Source organism: Pleurodeles waltl, chromosome 3_1 (genome assembly GCF_031143425.1).
Source record: "Pleurodeles waltl isolate 20211129_DDA chromosome 3_1, aPleWal1.hap1.20221129, whole genome shotgun sequence".
Lineage (NCBI taxonomy): Eukaryota > Metazoa > Chordata > Amphibia > Caudata > Salamandridae > Pleurodeles > Pleurodeles waltl.
Window position 1 is genome coordinate 932,706,441 of NC_090440.1, and position 20,937 is coordinate 932,727,377.

Sequence of the window (20,937 nt, forward strand, 5' to 3'; positions counted from 1 at the left end):
CGTCAGAGAGAATCCAGAGGCTCCCCCTGACCGCGACTACCTGTAACAAGGGACCTGATGCCTGGACCAAGCACTGCACCCGCAGCCCCCAGGACCAGAAGGAACCGAACTTCAGTGCAGGAGTGACCCTCTGCCTAGCTTAGGTGGTGGCTGGCCCGAGAAGCTCCCCTGTGCCCTGCTTGCACCGCTAGAATGACCCCCCGGGTCCCTCCACTGAAACCAATACAAAACCCGAGGCCTGCTTTGCACAATGCACCCGGCCACCCCTGTGCCGCTGAGGGTGTGTTTTGTGTGCCTACATGTGTCACCCCCAGTGCTCTATAAAACCCCCCTGGTCTGCCCCCTGAGGACGCGGGTACTTACCTGCTGGCAGACTGGAACTGGAGCACCCATGTTCTCCATAGGCACTTATGTGTTTGGGGCACCTCTTTGACCTCTGTACCTTACCGGCCCGAGCTGCTGGTGTGGCAACTTTGGGGTTGCCTGGAACCCCTAACGGTGGGCTGTCAATGCCAAGGAACTGAGACTTGTAAGTGTTTTACTTACCTCACAATCTAACCAATACTTACCTCCCCCAGGAACTGTTGATTTTTGCACTGTCTACTTTCAAAATAGCTTATTGCCATTTTAACAAAAACTGTATATGGTATTGCTCTAATTCAAAGTTCCTAACTTACCTGTGTGGAGTACCTTGCATTTTATGTATTTACTTTAAATTAAGAAAAGATATATATAAAAACTATTGGCCTGGAGTAAAGTCTTTTGAGTGTTTCTTCCTCATTTATTGCCTGTGTGTGTACAACAAATGCTTAACACTACCCTCTGATAAGCCTACTGCTCGACCACACTACCACAAAATAGAGCATTAGAATTATCTAATTTTGCCACTATCTTACCTCTAAGGGGAACCCTTAGACTCTTTTCTCACTATCTCTCACTTTGAAATAGTATATACAGAGCCAACTTCTTACAGCGTTCCTCCTTGTTTCTGCAGAAAATACATTGTTGTCATATTGTCTGTTTTTATCAAGACAGTTTTGTGCTTGAGAAGGGGTTGAAAAGCTTTGAGGGCAAGGAACACAGCTAACAATTCTAAATGGTTTAAGTGATAAGTTATCTGTATTGAATTCCATTCCTCTTGTATGGTAAGGTTGTTGAGGTGAGCTCCCCGACCTATCATTTGATGCATCTGTTACTGTGGTCTTAGGTACAGGGTCCTGAAATGACTACCCCTTTAATAAATTGTTGCGATTCCACCATTGAAGAGATGTGTGTGCTTGGCGGTCTAACAACACTAGATCCTGCAATTGACCCTGTGCTTGCGACGATTGCTGTGAGAGGCACTGTTGTAGTGTTCTCATGATTAATCTTGCATGCAGTACTATTGCTATGCAGGATGCCATCATTCCCAATCGTTTCATGATAAACCTTAAAGTGTAATGTTGATTTGTGATATGGGATTTTGAAAAGCTTGTATCCTTTGTGTATTTGGATAGGCTAAGGCTTTTTGGGTATTGAGATTAGCACCTAGGTAAGGTTGAACCTGTGCTGGTTGAAGATGAGATTTTTGGTAATTGATTGTGAGCCCCAATGTATGTAGGGTTTCTATTGTGTATTGAGTGTGTTGCTGACATTGTATAATATTGCTTGATTTTATTAGCCAGTCTAGATAAGGAAAGACATGTATCTGTTGTCTTCTTAGGTAGGGTGCTACTACCGCTAGACATTTTGTGAAAACCCTTGGAGCTGTTATTATGCCAAAGGGGAGAATTTTGAATTGGTAGTGGTTTCCCGCTACCACAAACCTTAGGTATTTTCAATGAGCTGGATGTATGAGGCTATGTAATCTTGTTTTTGCAGTAGTGGAATGACGTCCTGCATTGTTACCATGTGAAAGTGTTTTGACAGGATAGATTTAGTGGTCCAGAATGGGTCTGAGAGTGCCATCCTTTTTGGGTATGTGGAAGTATAGTGAATATACCCCTGTTCCGTGTTTTGTTATTTTGGAACCAATTCTACTGCTTGTTTTAGTAATAGCTATTGTACCTCTTGTTGTAACAGAACGTTGTGCTCTGGGGACAACCTGTGATAATGAGGGGGAATGTTTGGAGGAGTAGAAATGAGATCTAGGCAGTAACCATTGCGGATAATCGGAAGTACCCATTGGTCTGTGGTGATATTTTACCATTGGGAGTGGAATTGCTGCAGTCTGCCCCCCACAGGAGATGTGGAGTTGTCCACCCCCTCCGGCCACGGACCCACTTTTGGCGGCAAGGCCGGAGGAAATAATGAGAACAACAAGGAGGAGTCCTGGCCAGTCAGGACAGACCCTAAGGTGTCCTGAGCTGAAGTGACTAACTTTTAGAAATCCTCCATCTTGCAGATGGAGGATTCCCCCAATAGGGATAGGATTGTGACCCCCTCCCCTTGGGATGAGGCACAAAGAGGGTGTACCCACCCTCAGGGCTAGTAGCCATTGGCTACTAACCCCCCAGACCTAAATACGCCCTTAAATTTAGTATTTAAGGGCTTCCCTGAACCTAAGAATTTAGATTCCTGCAACTACAAGAAGAAGAGGACTGCTGAGCTGAAAGAACCCTGCAGAAGAATAAAGGCGGCACCAACTGCTTTGGCCCCAGTCCTACCGGCCTGTCTCCTGCCTTCTAAAGAAACCTGCTCCAGCGACGCTTTCCCCAGGACCAGCGACCTCTGAATCCTCAGAGGACTGCCCTGCTTCAAGAGGAACAAGAAACTCCCGAGGACAGCAGCCCTGTTCCAAAAAGACTGCAACTTTGTTTCAGAGGAGCAGATTTAAAGACCCCTGCAATCCCCGCAAGAAGCGTGAGACTTGCAACACTGCACCCGGCGACCCCGACTCGACTCGTGGAGAAACAACGCTACAGGGAGGACCCTCCGGCGACTCCAAGACTGTGAGTAACCAAAGTTGTCCCCCCTGAACCCCCACAGCGACGCCTGCAGAGGGAATCCCGAGGCTCCCCCTGACCGCGACTGCCGGACTCTAAAATCCCGACGGCTGGAAAAGACCCTGTACCCGCAGCCCACAGCACCTGAAGGATCGGAACTCCAGAGCAGGAGTGACCCCCAGGAGGCCCTCTCCCTTGCCCAGGTGGTGGCTACCCCGAGGAGCCCCCCCCCCTTGCCTGCCTGCACCGCTGAAGAGACCCCTTGGTCTCCCATTGAACTCAACAGAGAACCCGACACTTGTTTGCACACTGCACCCGGCCACCCCCGCGCTGCTGAGGGTGTACTTTCTGTGTGGACTTGTGTCCCCCCCCCCCCGGTGCCCTACAAAACCCCCCTGGTCTGCCCTCCGAAGACGCGGGTACTTACCTGCTGGCAGACTGGAACCGGGGCACCCCCTTCTCTCCATTGAAGCCTGTGTGTTTTGGGCACCTCTTTGACCTCTGCACCTGACTGGCCCTGAGCTGCTGGTGTGGTGACTTTGGGGTTGCTCTGAACCCCCAACGGTGGGCTACCTTGGACCCAAAACTGAAACCTGTAAGTGACTTACTTACCTGTTAAAACTAACAATATTTTACCTCCCCCAGGAACTGTGAAAATTGCACTGTGTCCACTTTTAAAACAGCTATTTGTGTTTTATGTAAAAAGTATATCTGCTACTGTAATTATTCAAAGTTCCTAAAGTACTTACCTGCAATACCTTTCAAATGAGATATTACATGTAGAATTTGAACCTGTGGTTCTTAAAATAAACTAAGAAAATATATTTTTCTATAACAAAACCTATTGGCTGGATTTGTCTCTGAGTGTGTGTTCCTCATTTATTGCCTGTGTGTATGTACAACAAATGCTTAACACTACTCCTTTGATAAGCCTACTGCTCGACCACACTACCACAAAATAGAGCATTAGTATTATCTCTTTTTGCCACTATCTTACCTCTAAGGGGAACCCTTGGACTCTGTGCATGCTATTCCTTACTTTGAAATAGCACATACAGAGCCAACTTCCTACACCAGGTATGAACATGAATGCCCCAGAGAATGGCATGTAGTACCTACCACTCTAGGGGGCCAGAAGGTGCTGCAGTTTGAAAAATGTCCAGCATGGCCTTCTTGAAGGCAGTATTTGCTGCAGTGTCAACAACAGCCTGGAAAATCTGTAATGCACTGGGACGAGCTCAGTGTCGGAAGATGCTAGTCCCTTCAAGTACTGCCACTGCACCTTATTGCCAGACTCTAAGTGGCGGTGAGGGAGCATTTGCGACTTATTGAAAGAATGAGTGGGAGCAGGATTTTGCATTGGACGACCTCTCGAACCATAACTGCCCTGTGAAATAAGAGTGGGACTTTAGTTTCAATGGTGACCCCTTCCTATGCTCGGCAAAGTGTAGCTTTGCCTCCTGATCACCTTTGGGTGCATAGGGGCACACTTACCACACAACTGATTTGTGAAAGGAGCTCAAGCACCTCAGGCATATGTGCCAAGGGTCCGTGAATGACAACAGCTTCTTGCAGTTGTTTTGGGGTAAGAAAGGGAAATCTTTCCTGGCATACTTCCTAATTAGTGTTGTAGTCAATGGAAAACTAACAAAGTTGGGAGTGGAACTCCGGATGCATGTCAAAGAGAACATAAAGAAAGGAAGTAGTGGTGCTCATATTTGGCTCTACTCCCACACTTCTGAGGCAGTACGAAGCACAGCAAAGCAATATGGTGTCACTTACTGCTGTGCGGGGAGGATTGCTGAGAAAAATCTTAGGATCCAGTTTGATATCTAGGGATATTATAAAGTGAGGAATCTGCAGATAGAAGTATACACCAGATACTCCGTTATAGCATGTGACAGCCCATAACAATTTTCCAACCAGTGAGACTGATAAACCATTTGAAGATAACTAAAAACAGCAGGTAAAATAATGCTATGGGAAGAAATGTTTCCGTGCAATTAAAAAAGTATTTATGGCAGGCTGAAAGTGGCTTGACATTACGAGCATGCAAAAACAGGATCTTCCCCTCCAGCAACATTATTCCTACCACCCATGTTAATGGTGTTAACTTCTGGGGTCTTCTTCCCTCTATCTCTTTCTGCAGCATAGCAGGCACCTCTGAGCCCCATGGCAGAAAAAAATACTCTGAAAGCTTGGCAACACAAACAGAGGTTTAATAGCCTCCTCTCCAGGGATCTGATTTCACCAGACACACCCGTCTCCCAGAAAAAAAAAAAAGTTTAGAAGGAGGACTTTCCAGCTCCAACCGATAGATGGTGGAATATGCACACCATGTGACTACAGAAAAGATTTCATGTTGCAAAACAGGTGTTATCACCAGGTTTTTCACAGTTCTTCTACTCCCCATTTTTGTGTGCGCCATACACTGTCTTTGTAAACTGTGTTTTCCAATTCTCTTAAAACACACCAATCCAACATTTATTTTCAGAGGACTTACTTACTTTATAAACACAAGAGGTTCAACAAGGAAAATGTCACTTACCCAGTGTACATCTGTTCGTGGCATTAGTCGCTGCAGATTCACATGCTGTGCAAATCCCGCCGTCTGGTGTTGGGCTCGGAGTGTTACAAGTTATTTTTCTTCGAAGAAGTCTTTTCGAGTCACGAGACCGAGGGACTCCTCCCATTTCGACTCCATTGCGCATGGGCGTCAACTCCATCTTAGATTGTTTTCCCCGCAGAAGGTGAGGTAGAAGTGGCGTATGCTAGTAATAGTGCCCATGCAATGGAGTGAATACGTATGTATATAATGAATTTTAAAGTAATATATTTACAAATGTACAAATGTTCAAGATCTACTTCTAAACGGCTACAGGCTCCCGGGGAGGCGGGTGGGCGCATGTGAATCTGCAGCGACTAATGCCACGAACAGATGTACACTGGGTAAGTGACATTTTCCGTTCGATGGCATGTGTAGCTGCAGATACACATGCTGTGCATAGACTAGTAAGCAGTTATCTCCCCAAAAGCAGTGGTTCAGCCTGTAGGAGTTGAAGTAGTTTGAAATAATGTTGAGTGTGTAATTTGCAGGTAAGCTGAAATTGCAGTAAGATGTATTTTTATGGAAGAGAAAGCTAGTTTTGACTTTTGCAAATGTAGTAAGTATCCTAGTATCTTTTGCAGATGCGTGTAAGGGTTGAATTTGATTATTATGGCAGTAATAAACAAATCTTTTCCACTTATTTGCATAGCAGTGTCTAGTGGTGGGCTTCCTAGCTTGTCTTATGACCTCCATACATTCCTGTGTGAGGTCTAAGTGCCCGAATTCTAGGATTTCAGGAGCCAAATTGCTAGATTCAGCGATGCTGGATTTGGATGTCTGATCTGTTGTTTGTGTTGTGTTAACAGATCTGGTCTGTTTGGTAGTTTGACCTGAGGTACTACTGAAAGGTCTAGTAGTGTTGTGTACCAAGGTTGTCTTGCCCATGTTGGTGCTATTAGTATGAGTTTGAGTTTGTTTTGACTCAACCTGTTTACTAGATATGGAAGGAGTGGGAGAGGGGGAAAAGCGTACGCAAATATCCCTGACCAGCTCATCCATAGCGCATTGCCCCGAGACTGATGTTGTGGGTACCTGGATGTGAAGTTTTGGAATTTTGAGTTTTCCTTTGTTGCAAATATATCTATTTGTGGTGTTCCCCAAAATCGGAAGTAAGTGTTCAGTATTTGGGGGTGAATTTCCCATTCGTGGATCTGTTGGTGATCCCGAGAGAGACTGTCTGCTAACTGATTCTGAATCCCTGGAATAAATTGTGCTATTTGGCGAATGTGGTTTTCAATCGCCCAATGCCATATTTTTTGTGTCAGGAGACACAACTGTGTTGAGTGTGTCCCTCCCTGTTTGTTTAGGTAATACATTGTTGTCATGTTGTCTGTTTTGACAAGAATGTATTTGTGGGTTATTATGGGTTGAAATGCTTTCAGCGCTAGAAATACCGCTAACAGTTCTAAGTGATTTATATGAAACTGTGTTTGCTGTATGTCCCATTGTCCTTGGATGCTGTGCTGATTGAGGTGTGCTCCCCACCCTGTCATGGATGCATCTGTCGTTATCACGTATTGTGGCACTGGGTCTTGAAAAGGCCGCCCTTGGTTTAAATTTATACTGTTCCACCATTGAAGCGAGATGTAGGTTTGGCGGTCTATCAACACCAGATCTAGAAGTTGACCCTGTGCTTGTGACCATTGTGATGCTAGGCACTGTTGTAAGGGCCGCATGTGCAGCCTTGCATTTGGGACAATGGCTATGCATGAAGACATCATGCCTAGCAGTTTCATTACCATTTTGACCTGTATCTTTTGTTTTGGATACATGGCTTGTATTACATTGTGAAATGTTTGGACTCTTTGTGGACTTGGAGTGGCAATCCCTTTTACTGTGTTGATTGTTGCCCCTAGGTATTGCTGTGTTTGACACGGCAGAAGGTGTGACTTTGGGTAGTTGATTGAGAAACCTAGTTTGTGTAGGGTTTCTATGACATTTTGTGTGTTGTGAACACTGTATTTGCGTGTTGGTTTTGATTAACCAATCGTCTAGGTATGGGAACACATGTATTTGCTGCCTTCTGATATGTGCAGCTACTACTGCCAGACATTTTGTAAAAACTCTTGGCGCAGTTGTTATTCCGAATGGCAACACTTTGAATTGGTAATGTATCCCTTGGAATACAAACCTTAGGTACTTTCTGTGTGAAGGATGTATTGGTATATGGAAATATGCATCCTTTAGATCCAGTGTTGTCATGTAGTCTTGTTGTTTGAGCAGTGGGATTACTTCTTGTAATGTAACCATGTGAAAGTGGTCTGATTTGATGTATGTAATGTTCTGAGATCTAGTATAGGTCTTAGACTCTTGTCTTTTTTGGGTATTAGAAAGTACAGTGAGTAAACTCCTGTGTTTAATTCTTGTTTTGGTACTAATTCTATTGCTTCTTTTTCGAGCAATGTTTGAACTTCTAATCCTAGAAGATCTTTATGTTGTTTTGACATACTGTGTGTTTTCAGTGGGACTGTTGGAGGGAATTTTAGAAATTTTATGCAATAACCATGCTGGATAATTGCTAGTACCCAAGTATCTGTTGTTATCTCCTCCCAATGTTTGTAAAATTGGCTTAGTCTCCCCCCGCAGGTGTTATGTGATGGGGATGTGTGACTTGTAAGTCACTGCTTATTTTGAGGAGTTTTGGGGCTTTGGAACTTTCCTTTATTTTTCTGGAATTGTCCCCCTCTATATTGCCCCCGAAAACCTACCCGCTGATATTGGCTTTGGTAAGTGGGCCTTGTTTGTGATGTTGTGGTTTCTGTAGGTTGCCCTCGAAACCCTCCCCTAAAAGGTGTTTTGCGAAATGTGCCTCTGCTCTGCGGAGAGTAGAGTGCGCCCATGGCTTTTGCTGTATCAGTGTCTTTCTTGAGTTTATCAATAGCAGTGTCGACTTCCGGCCCAAACAACTGCTGTTCATTAAATGGCATATTTAGCACGGCTTGTTGAATTTCCGGCTTGAACCCTGACGTGCGCAGCCATGCGTGCCTTCTTATTGTTATTGCAGTATTTACTGTCCTTGCAGCCGTATCTGCTGCATCCATTGAAGACCGTATCTGATTATTAGAGATACTTTGTCCTTCTTCCACCACTTGTTGTGCTCTTTTCTGGAACTCCTTGGGTAAGTGTTCTATGAAATGTTGCATCTCATCCCAGTGAGCTCTATCGTATCTTGCCAAAAGTGCTTGTGAATTGGCAATGCGCCATTGGTTTGCTGCTTGTGCTGCAACCCTTTTGCCCGCAGCATCAAATTTGCGACTCTCCTTGTCTGGAGGTGGTTCGTCCCCCGAGGAATGAGAGTTCGCTCTCTTACGAGCTGCCCCGACAACTACTGAGTCTGGTGTTAACTGCGTTGTAATATAAACTGGATCTGTTGGCGGTGGCATGTACTTTTTCTCCACCCTTGGAGTTATGGCTCGGCCTTTAACAGGATCCTGAAAGATTTGTTTTGAATGTTTTAGCATTCCTGGGAGCATAGGTAGGCTTTGGTATTGGCTATGAGTGGTGGATAGCGTGTTAAACAAAAAGTCATCCTCAATTGGTTCGGAATGCAAGGTGACGTTATGGAAAGCAGCTGCCCTTGCGACCACCTGTGTGTAAGATGTACTGTCCTCAGGTGGGGACGGCCTGGCAGGGTACGAGTTTGGGCTGTTGTCCGATACTGGAGCATCGTAAAGGTCCCATGCATCGGGATCATCTTGACTCATTGTAGTATGAGTCGGGGAGTGCATCAGTGGAGGAGTTGCTACTGGTGATGTGTGCACTGATGGTGGTGGAGACTGTGGTGGAGTTGTTTTCCTTGCTACCTTTGCCTGTGGCTGCTTGTCCTTTTCTTGAAAGGCAAGTCTTCTTTTTATTTTAATTGGGGGAAGAGTGGTTATCTTCCCTGTGTCTTCTTGAATGTGGAGCCTTCTTTGAGTATAGCCTGGCTCTACTGCTTCAAGTTCCTCTCCGAATCTATGCTTTTGCATTTGGGAGGACAATCCTTGTTCCTCTGTATAGGAACCTGTTTTCGACTCCGAGGCTGGATGTTTCGGAACCAAAACTTTTTCGGACGTCTTTTTAGGCTCCGAAGAAACCTATTTTATTTTCGGCGTGGTGGTGTCTCGGTGCCGAACTTGTTCGGTGCCGCTGTCCCGGTGCCGAAATTTCTCTGAGCCGATGTCTCGGGTCCGAGATTGCTGTGTGGCGGTATCTCGACCGGAGTCGGATGACTTAGACACAAGCGTGCCCTTTTTCGGTGCCTTGGATCGGTCACCTATTTTTTGGGTTAAGCCATGGCCTGTTGGCGGTGGCGTCCCCTGGGCTTTTGTTGACTTCTCGTGAGTCTTATGTTTCGACGTCTTACTCACGATTTTCAGCATTTCTTCGGCCTCGAGCTCTTCCGAGTCCGACTCGTGGATAGAGAAAGCTTCCTCTTCCTCCTCGAAACGCTCTTGTCCTGTCGGCGTCGACGCCATCTGCAGTCTTCTGGCTCTTCGGTCTCTTAATGTCTTCCTCGACCGAAACGCTCAACAGGCTTCACAAGTATCTTCCTTGTGCTCTGGAGACAAGCACAAGTTACAGACCAGATGCTGATCCGTATACGGATACTTGTTATGGCATTTTGGACAGAAGCAGAATGGGGTCCGTTCCATCAGCCTTGAAGTCACACGTGGCCGGGTCGACCAGGCCCCGACGGGGGATAGAAAAAAAACCCGAAGGGCCACCGGAGCTCTTCAAAATTCGGTGTCGATCTGTTGTAACTAACCCGATACCGAACGCAAACAATACCGACGTTTTTTCCGAGATTCTAACTAACTTTCCGACCCGAAACACGTAGCGAAAAGGAACACGTCCGAACCCGATGGCGGAAAAAAAACAATCTAAGATGGAGTCGACGCCCATGCGCAATGGAACCGAAATGGGAGGAGTCCCTCGGTCTCGTGACTCGAAAAGACTTCTTCGAAGAAAAACAACTAGTAACACTCCGAGCCCAAAATCCGGATGGCGGGATGTGCACAGCATGTGTATCTGCAGCTACACATGCCATCGAACATAAAGATATCTCTAAAACATATATCCGAAAATAAGGTGGTGCACAGAAGCATAGTTAAATTTCTTTTGAAAATGACTTTCTCCATCAAAGGACTTCAAATGTGTCTTACAGAACTCATGTGGGCAGCTCAACTTCTGTAGAATAATAGGAGGCTCCGAACTGTCTTTAATATGTAATTTTTTACTTAATACATGCAACTGGGGAGGGAAAAAAATAAAGAAAATGTCACACTGTAAAGTAGTACATGACTGTAATATTATTGATAGATGGTTAGCAAAAGACCAACAAAATCGTACCAGATTCCGACAGTTCCACTCTCTTAGGTTTTGGAGCTTGTGGTGGTGGTGACCTTTTTTCTAGGATTTTGTGTTTTGGCCCTGAGAAGAAAGCACAAATATTTCAAACATCAATAAAAATAACTCCATTTTTGTCACCAAACTCTAGGTGCATTCCATGCGCAGCTGCTGTCCATTCACAAAGATTTACTTGACCAGCTAGACTGAATCTCCAGAAATGGATCTTCACAAGAGATTCAGATGCTCTAGACAAATATAAATCAGATAAAAGACTGGGGGATGTTATTTAACTAAATTCTTTAAGTAGCAAGCCCTTATCTGAAAAATGTGTTGGCCGTGATGCAATAGGAACAGTCAAATCCAAACTGCCAGGGCAACTTGTTTTCCATCTGAAGGGGACCTTGCCTTGCAGCTGAGGCTCCGCAATTCCTGCTGGAGATGGACCAAAATGTGTTCACAAAAGTCAAGTCCCTGTCTACAGTCCTAGTTGGTAAAAACAAATTAGGACTGGTATTCAGCCCTGGGCAAATACCAGTGACTGAGATTAATAAACATTCCTTCTATCAGTTTGGTGTTTGTTGCACCTATGCACAACAGGTATGTCAGATGTGAGTTCTGTGCTCTTAGTGACATATGAGCCAAGCTATAACTCACTATCAAGGCCCAAGTAGGCTGAAACGAATCTGGGGTTACTTGTGTTACGACCTGAAGCAGATGTGGTCTAGCAATTTGGGCAAGACTGCTTCTATGAAAGCAGGACCAAGGCTGTCTATATTAGCACAGCAGGCGAAAATGGTGGATTGCCAGACAATAAGATTAAATGAAGAATTACATATTTTTGTTAACTATAGCAGAATTTTGGAAAAAGTCTATAAAAAACATTTCAGTAGCATATAAAGGAAGTGGATAAAGAACGTAATCTGCCCCCTACAGATGGCCCTTGCAGATACTCTTTAAATACGAGTCATTAGGCTAACAAAAGCAACTGGGGATGTCCCATTAGTTTGTATGCCGCTTCCTAGGTTATGGTAAACATGCACACACTGCATATAGAAAGTAGAAGCTTCTGCCATACCTTTATAGGGAAAGGGTCTTAAATTACGAAGGACGAAATGCTGCGCCATACATTTTCTAATGCAAAGGGCTCCAAGAACACAACCACAATGTAGAGTATTATAAATTAGATAAAGGAAAAAATAAATTAGGAATCCTTATCGCTGGTGAAATTGAAAATAAACATTTCTGTAATGAATAATGGTCAGCAGCACTTGAGGCTGAAGCCAATAAAGTACCCTTGGGTTTGGAACCTTCTAAGTCAGCATCAATCAACTAAGGACAAAAGACAAGTAAGCATGTTGGTGCTATAATTGCAAGATGTCCACTTACCCATTTAATAGAAACGGAAGTACTGACAGAAAATGCCACAAAGATTGAATGTAACGTTTTCAATGACTACTTAGTGATTTAATGTAGCTTACTACCCTTGGCGTGTGTACACATTGTTATATAGATGAAACCAGTTGCCTGTACCTAGGCATGGAAGAGAGCCTTTGCTATCTATGCTTTCACTGAAAGTTTAAAGCCAATGAAGCATCATGGATACACCATGAGTGCCAATTGAGTAACACAAATATTAGATGATACCTAAAGGAAGGTAACATAGAAATAGCTTAGGTTTGTGCTGATAGCCCTTTGTTTTGAATAAAGCACTGCTTTTAATTAATAACCAGTTTCACCTGAGAATCTACCTGGCGACACCGAACCTCGACCTTTCCTTTGACGACTTGATTGCTGAGGCGAAGGAGATCTGCGTCCTTTTGGAGGAGGGCTAGGCGGTGGCGATGGCCTGTGCCGCCTTCTGGGAGGGCTGGCGGAAGGAGATCTGCGAGGCTTACGTGGAGGACTTGATGAAATTCGCTTTGGTGGTTTCTTTTGGGGAGGTGGTGTCTTTGAACGTGAGGAAGAGGACGATGAACTGCTGCCAGACAAAGAAGCTGATGAACGGCGTCTTCTGCAAAAAATATTTTAAATGTTAGTGGTACCCGTCAGAGAGCTGCAGTCCTGAAGAATATCTCAGTTTAATATATATATATATATATTTATCTGTTTTCGAAATTATCCAGATAACAAAGCCCAAATATCTACTGCAAGAATAAACAGAAGAGTCTCCTACAACGTGCAAAAAAAAAAAAAAGCATTATTTAGTTCTTTTTAATTAAAATGTGATACAGCAGATAGTAACGTATGTCTGCAAATACATCTTAATCAATTGAGTTCTGACAGCTAGACCTACAATCATGGACAATCTTGCCATGCAGTTGGGTGTACGCTTTAGAATAGGGGGGAAAAAATTGACATTTTGGGAGAATATCCCACTGAGCTCTTGGCAACTGGGTTTATCTAACCTGCGACATTCCTCCGTGTCCTCATCGCTACTTTTTGTGTGCTAAAAAAGAACAGGGAATTCAAGCCCTCTTCAGACTACAGAGCCCTGAACAAAGTCACTATAAACAACTGGTACTCATTAGCCTTGATCCAAATACTACTGGACCAAGTAAATCAGGCAGACATTCGTACAAAACTGGACACGTGGGGCATACCATCTTGTCAGAACGAAGACGGCAGAGGCGAGGAAGACTAATAGGAAATATGATCTATACAAACAAGTTACTTACGTTTGGTAACGACTTATCTGGTAGAGACATATTCTAGTTGCAGATTTCTTACCTTTTGAATTTGCCCAGGCATCAGTTTGGATCCGGATAGTTTTCTTCAGCAGTACTCATGTGCACCGTTAGGTGTGGATCAGCTCCGCGTAAATCATCAGCATCGTTCAAACCGGATATGACATCACGGGTCCTATGTAAGGAAATGCCTCCTTGGCATGGTTGCCCCCTGACTTTTTGCCTTTGCTGATGCTATGTTTACAATTGAAAGTGTGCTGAGGCCTGCTAACCAGGCCCCAGCACCAGTGTTCTTTCCCTAACCTGTACTTTTGTATCCACAATTGGCAGACCCTGGCATCCAGATAAGTCCCTTGTAATTGGTACTTCTAGTACCAAGGGCCCTGATGCCAAGGAAGGTCTCTAAGGGCTGCAGCATGTCTTATGCCACCCTGGAGACCTCTCACTCAGCACAGACACACTGCTTGCCAGCTTGTGTGTGCTAGTGAGGACAAAACGAGTAAGTCGACATGGCACTCCCCTCAGGGTGCCATGCCAGCCTCTCACTGCCTATGCAGTATAGGTAAGACACCCCTCTAGCAGGCCTTACAGCCCTAAGGCAGGGTGCACTATACCATAGGTGAGGGTACCAGTGCATGAGCACTGTACCCCTACAGTGTCTAAGCAAAACCTTAGACATTGTAAGTGCAGGGTAGCCATAAGAGTATATGGTCTGGGAGTCTGTTTTACACGAACTCCACAGCACCATAATGGCTACACTGAAAACTGGGAAGTTTGGTATCAAACTTCTCAGCACAATAAATGCACACTGATGCCAGTGTACATTTTATTGCAAAATACACCACAGAGGGCACCTTAGAGGTACCCCCTGAAACTTAACCGACTGTCTGTGTAGGCTGACTAGTTCCAGCAGCCTGCCACACCAGAGACATGTTGCTGGCCCCATGGGGAGAGTGCCTTTGTCACTCTGAGGCCAGTAACAAAGCCTGCACTGGGTGGAGATGCTAACACCTCCCCCAGGCAGGAGCTGTAACACCTGGCGGTGAGCCTCAAAGGCTCACCCCTTTGTCACAGCACCGCAGGACACTCCAGCTAGTGGAGTTGCCCGCCCCCTCCGGCCCCGGCCCCCACTTTTGGCGGCAAGGCCGGAGAAAATAATGAGAATAACAAGGAGGAGTCACTGGCCAGTCAGGACAGCCCCTAAGGTGTCCTGAGCTGAGGTGACTCCAACTTTTAGAAATCCTCCATCTTGCAGATGGAGGATTCCCCCAATAGGGTTAGGACTGTGACCCCCTCCCCTTGGGAGGAGGCACAAAGAGGGTGTACCCACCCTCAGGGCTAGTAGCCATTGGCTACTAACCCCCCAGACTTAAACACGCCCTTAAATTTAGTATTTAAGGGCTACCCTGAACCCTAGAAAATTAGATTCCTGCAACAACAAGAAGGAGGACTGCCTAGCTGAAAACCCCTGCAGAGGAAGACCAGAAGACAACAACTGCCTTGGCTCCAGAAACTCACCGGCCTGTCTCCTGCCTTCCAAAGAACTCTGCTCCAGCGACGCCTTCCAAAGGGACCAGCGACCTCTGAATCCTCTGAGGACTGCCCTGCTTCGACGACGACAAGAACCTCCCGAGGACAGCGGACCTGCTCCAAAAAGACTGCAACTTTTGTTTCAAGAAGCAGCTTTAAAGAACCCTGCAACTCCCCGCAAGAAGCGTGAGACTTGCAACACTGCACCCGGCGACCCCGACTCGGCTGGTGGAGAACCAACACCTCAGGGAGGACCTCCGGACTACTCTACGACTGAGTACCAAAACCTGTCCCCCCTGAGCCCCCACAGCGCCGCCTGCAGAGGGAATCCCGAGGCTTCCCCTGACCGCGACTCTCTGAAACCTAAGTCCCGACGCCTGGAAAAGACCCTGCACCCGCAGCCCCCAGGACCTGAAGGACCGGACTTTCACTGCAGAAGTGACCCCCAGGAGTCCCTCTCCCTTGCCCAAGTGGAGGTTTCCCCGAGGAAGCCCCCCCTTCCCTGCCTGCAGCGCTGAAGAGATCCCTTGATCTCCCATTGACTTACATTGCGAACCCGACGCTTGTTCTAACACTGCACCCGGCCGCCCCCGCGCCGCTGAGGGTGAAATTTCTGTGTGGGCTTGTGTCCCCCCCGGTGCCCTACAAAACCCCCCTGGTCTGCCCTCCGAAGACGCGGGTACTTACCTGCAAGCAGACCGGAACCGGGGCACCCCCTTCTCTCCATTCTAGCCTATGCGTTTTGGGCACCACTTTGAACTCTGCACCTGACCGGCCCTGAGCTGCTGGTGTGGTAACTTTGGGGTTGCTCTGAACCCCCAACGGTGGGCTACCTTGGACCAAGAACTGAACCCTGTAAGTGTCTTACTTACCTGGTAAAACTAACAAAAACTTACCTCCCCCAGGAACTGTGAAAATTGCACTGTCCACTTTTGAAATAGCTATTTGTGAATAACTTGAAAAGTATACATGCAATTGAAATGATTCAAAGTTCCTAATGTACTTACCTGCAATACCTTTCAAACAAGATATTACATGTTAAATTTGAACCTGTGGTTCTTAAAATAAACTAAGAAAAGATATTTTTCTATACAAAACCTATTGGCTGGATTTGTCTCTGAGTGTGTGTACCTCATTTATTGTCTATGTGTATGTACAACAAATGCTTAACACTACTCCTTGGATAAGCCTACTGCTCGAAAACACTACCACAAAATAGAGCATTAGTATTATCTCTTTTTACCACTATTTTACCTCTAAGGGGAACCCTTGGACTCTGTGCATGCTATTCCTTACTTTGAAATAGCACATACAGAGCCAACTTCCTACATCCTATATACGCACCACACCGGTGCATTAACATCAATTTTTCATGACTTTCCATGCCAGAACCTTTGACTTTTGACCACTCGTGCGTTAAAACTAAGGCCCCGAAAGGGGGGTCCCTAACTCTAAAAATCACTTCGCAGAACGAGCGGTGAGGATGGGTGGGTCGGTAAGGAAACCGCAACTAGAATTTGTCTCTACCAGGTGAGGGGTTACCAAAGGAAAGTACCTTGTTCATCTGATAGACACTTCTAGTTTCTTACTGTAGGAAGTTGGCTCTGTATGCACTATTTCAAAGTAAGGAATAGTATGCACAGAGTCCAAGGGTTCCCCTTAGAGGTAAGATAGTGGCAAAAAGAGATAATACTAATGCTCTATTTTGTGGTAGTGTGGTCGAGCAGTAGGCTTATCAAAGGAGTAGTGTTAAGCATTTGTTGTACATACACACAGGCAATAAATGAGGAACACACACTCAGAGAATTCCAAGCCAATAGGTTTTTGTTATAGAAAAACATATTTTCTTAGTTTATTTTAAGAACCACAGGTTCAAATTCTACATGTATTATCTCATTTGAAAGCTATTGCATGTAAGTACTTTAGGAACTTTGAATAATTACAGTAGTATATATACTTTTCACATAAAACACAAATAGCTGTTTTAAAAGTGGACAGTGCAATTTTCACAGTTCCTGGGGGTGGTAAAGTATTGTTAGGTTTTGCAGGTAAGTAACCCACCTACAGGGTTCAGTTTTGGGTCCAAGGTAGCCCACCGTTGGGGGTTCAGAGCAACCCCAAAGTTACCACACCAGCAGCTCAGGCCCGGTCAGGTGCAGAGGTCAAAAGAGGTGCCCAAAACACATAGGCTTCAATGGAGAGAAGGGGGTGCCCCGGTTCCAGTCTGCCAGCAGGTAAGTACCCGCGTCTTCGGATGGCAGACCAGGGGGGTTTTGTGGGGCACCAGGTGGGACACAAGTCCACACAGAAAGTACACCCTCAGCAGCACGTGGGCGGCCGGGTGCAGTGTGTAAACTGGCGTCGGGTTTCCAATGGGAGACCAAGGGGTCTCTTCAGCGGTGCAGGCAGGCAAGGGGGGGGCTCCTCGGGGTAGCAACCACCTAGGCAAGGGAGAGGGCCTCCTGGGGGTCACTCCTGCACTGAAGTTCCGTTCCTTCGGCCAGCCGTCGGGATTTTAGAGTCAGGCAGTCGCGGTCAGGGGGAGCCTCGGGATTCCCTCTGCAGGCGTCGCTGTGGGGGCTCAGGGGGGACAACTTTGGTTACTCACGGTCTCGGAGTCGCCAGAGGGTCCTCCCTGAGTTGTTGGTTTTCCACCAGTCGAGTCGGGGTCGCCGGGTGCAGTGTTGCAAGTCTCACGCTTCTTGCGGGGGATTTGCAGGGGTCTTTAAATCTGCTCCTCTGTAACAAAGTTGCAGTCTTTTTGGAGCAGTGCCGCTGTCCTCGGGAGTTTCTTGTCTTTCTTGAAGCAGGGCAGTCCTCTGAGGATTCAGAGGTCGCTGGTCCTGGGGAAAGCGTCGCTGGAGCAGGGTTCTTTAGAAGGCAGGAGACAGACCGGTAGGTCTGGGGCCAAAGCAGTTGGTGTCTTCTTTTCTTCTACTGCAGGGGTCTTTCAGCTCAGCAGTCCTCTTCTTCTTGTAGTTGCAGGAATCTAAATTCTTAGGTTCAGGGGAGCCCTTAAATACTAAATTTAAGGGCGTGTTTAGGTCTGGGGGGTTAGTAGCCAATGGCTACTAGCCCTGAGGGTGGGTACACCCTCTTTGTGCCTCCTCCCAAGGGGAGGGGGTCACATTCCTATCCCTATTGGGGGAATCCTCCATCTGCAAGATGGAGGATTTCTAAAAGTCAGAGTCACTTCAGCTCAGGACACCTTAGGGGCTGTCCTGACTGGCCAGTGACGACTCCTTGTTTTTCTCATTATCTCTCCTGGACTCGCCGCCAAAAGTGGGGGCTGGGTCCAAGGGGCGGGCATCTCCACTAGCTGGAGTGCCCTGGGACATTGTAACACGAAGCTTAAGCCTTTGAAGCTCACTGCAAGGTGTTACAGTTCCTGCAGGGGGGGGGAGGTGTGAAGCACCTCCACCCAGAGCAGGCTTTGTTTCTGTCCTCAGAGAGCACAAAGGCTCTCACCGCATGGGGTCAGAAACTTGTCTCTCAGCAGCAGGCTGGCACAGACCAGTCAGTCCTGCACTGAGCAATTGGGTAAAATACAGGGGGGGATCTCTAAGATGCCCTCTGTATGCATTTTTTAATAAATCCAACACTGGAATCAGTGTGGGTTTATTATTCTGAGAAGTTTGATACCAAACTTCCCAGTATTCAGTGTAACCATTATGGAGCTGTGGAGTTCGTTTTTGACAGACTCCCAGACCATATACTCTTATGGCTACACTGCACTTACAATGTCTAAAGTTTTGCTTAGACACTGTAGGGGCATAGTGCTCATTCATCTATGCCCTCACCTGTGGTATAGTGCACCCTGCCTTAGGGCTGTAAGGCCTGTTAGAGGGGTGACTTACCTATGCCATAGGCAGTGTGAGGTTGGCATGGCACCCTGAGGGGAGTGCCATGTCGACTTAGTCATTTTCTCCCCACCAGCACACACAAACTGGCAAGCAGTGTGTCTGTGCTGAGTGAGGGGTCCCTAGGGTGGCATAAGACATGCTGCAGCCCTTAGAGACCTTCCCTGGCATCAGGGCCCTTGGTACCAGGGGTACCAGTTACAAGTGACTTACCTGGATGCCAGGGTGTGCCAATTGTGGAGACAATGGTACATTTTAGGTGAAAGAACACTGGTGCTGGGGCCTGGTTAGCAGGGCCCCAGCACACTTCCCAGTCAAGTCAGCATCAGTATCAGGCAAAAAGTGTGGGGTAACTGCAACAGGGAGCCATTTCTTTACACTTACCTTTTGAATAGATACCCAACCAATACCATCCCTGGAGGTGGGTCTCCAGACCAAGATCAAACCAGAATGTGCTGCAGGACCAAATGGGCAAAGTACCCGTCCCTACAGACTTGACTGTCCAGGAAGTACTGTCTGGTGAACGTGTGCAAGGATGCCCATGTAGCCGCCTGATATATCAAGTACCGGAATGCCGTGTGTAACGCAGTGGTAGCAGCTGTTGCTCTAGTAGAAGGAGCAGCAAACCTTCAGGTGGTTGCTTCTTGGTCAGATCTTGTGCAGTTCCCTCTGAGATTTGGACCATGTTAGAGATTTGCCTGATGATCAGCCCACAGGAACTTCAGGCCCCACTGCTGAGCATATGCCATCGGGAAGGAGTCCCTATCAGTGTGCCAGAAACCATGAGTCCCAGCAGCCTCAGTCTTTCTCACCGAAATCAAGGACAGAAGCTGAAACATCAGTCTCATAACCTGAATATCCTGGACTCACATCTCTGGAGAATATTCTGGAAACTGCAAGGTGTCCAGAATAGTGTCTGAGTGGGAGGCAGGCACATTTATAGTGAACCCCAGGGTAGGAAAGTTCCCTCTTTCTTGGCAGGGTTGCCCCCATTTTCTGCCTGTTGTCAGTGTGTTTGACTGTGCTCACTGGGATCCTGCTAACCAGGACCCCAGTGATTATGCTCTCTTCCTTCTAACTTGGTAACTGTACTTTTTTCTTCCCACAATTGGCATACTGCCGCCCCCTCATGTAAGTCCCTAGTATATGATACCCAGGGCATTGGGGTACCAGGGGATTTATGGGCTGCAGCAGTTATTCTACTATCCATAGGGAGCAGTGAAAAGGGTTCTGCAGGCCTGCCACTGCAGTCTGCGTGAAACGGGTTCACGCACCCGTTTCACTACAGGTCACTACAGGTCACTGCAAGTCACCCCTATGGTAGGCCCTCCCAGCCCAGAGGGCAGGATGCAGGTACCGGTGTGTGAGGGCACCCCTGCACTAGGAGAGGTGCCCCCACAAACTCCAGGCCCATATTCCTGGATCTTGTGAGTGCGGGGATACCATTTTACATGTGTACTGTACATAGGTCACTACCTATGTCCAGCTATATGATGGTAACTCCGAACCTGGGTATGTTTGGTGTAGGAAGTTGGCTCTGTATGTGCTATTTCAAAGTAAGGAATAGCATGCACAGAGTCCAAGGGTTCCCCTTAGAGGTAAAATAGTGGTAAAAAGAGATAATACTAATGCTCTATTTTGTGGTAGTGTGGTCGAGCAGTAGGCTTATCCAAGGAGTAGTGTTAAGCATTTGTTGTACATACACATAGACAATAAATGAGGTACACACACTCAGAGACAAATCCAGCCAATAGGTTTTTATATAGAAAAAAATATCTTTCCTTAGTTTATTTTAAGAACCACAGGTTCAAATTCTACATGTAATATCTCATTCGAAAGGTATTGCAGGTAAGTACTTTAGGAACTTTAAAGCATAAAAATTGCATGTATACTTTACAAGTTATTGACAAATAGCTGTTTTAAAAGTGGACACTTAGTGCAATTTTTCACAGTTCCTAGGGGAGGTAAGTATTTGTTAGGTTAACCAGGTAAGTAAGACA

The 20,937-nt window shown here is 46.3% G+C and overlaps 1 protein-coding gene across 5 annotated transcripts in view; it reads right to left on the reverse strand.

Annotated features, from left to right (window-relative positions):
* Positions 1-20,937, reverse strand: part of SRRM1 (serine and arginine repetitive matrix 1) — a 657,402-nt gene that overhangs the window by 357,550 nt on the left and 278,915 nt on the right. For 3 of the 5 annotated variants that reach the window (XM_069223931.1, XM_069223934.1, XM_069223932.1), the window contains exons 9-10: positions 12,600-12,874; positions 10,864-10,944 (exon numbers count right to left, since the gene is read on the reverse strand). In XM_069223931.1, the coding sequence (XP_069080032.1) occupies positions 10,864-10,944; positions 12,600-12,874 (356 nt within the window). The remainder of the gene's footprint in view (positions 1-10,863; positions 10,945-12,599; positions 12,875-20,937) is intronic. The other 2 variants (XM_069223933.1, XM_069223935.1) reach the window with 1 other exon arrangement.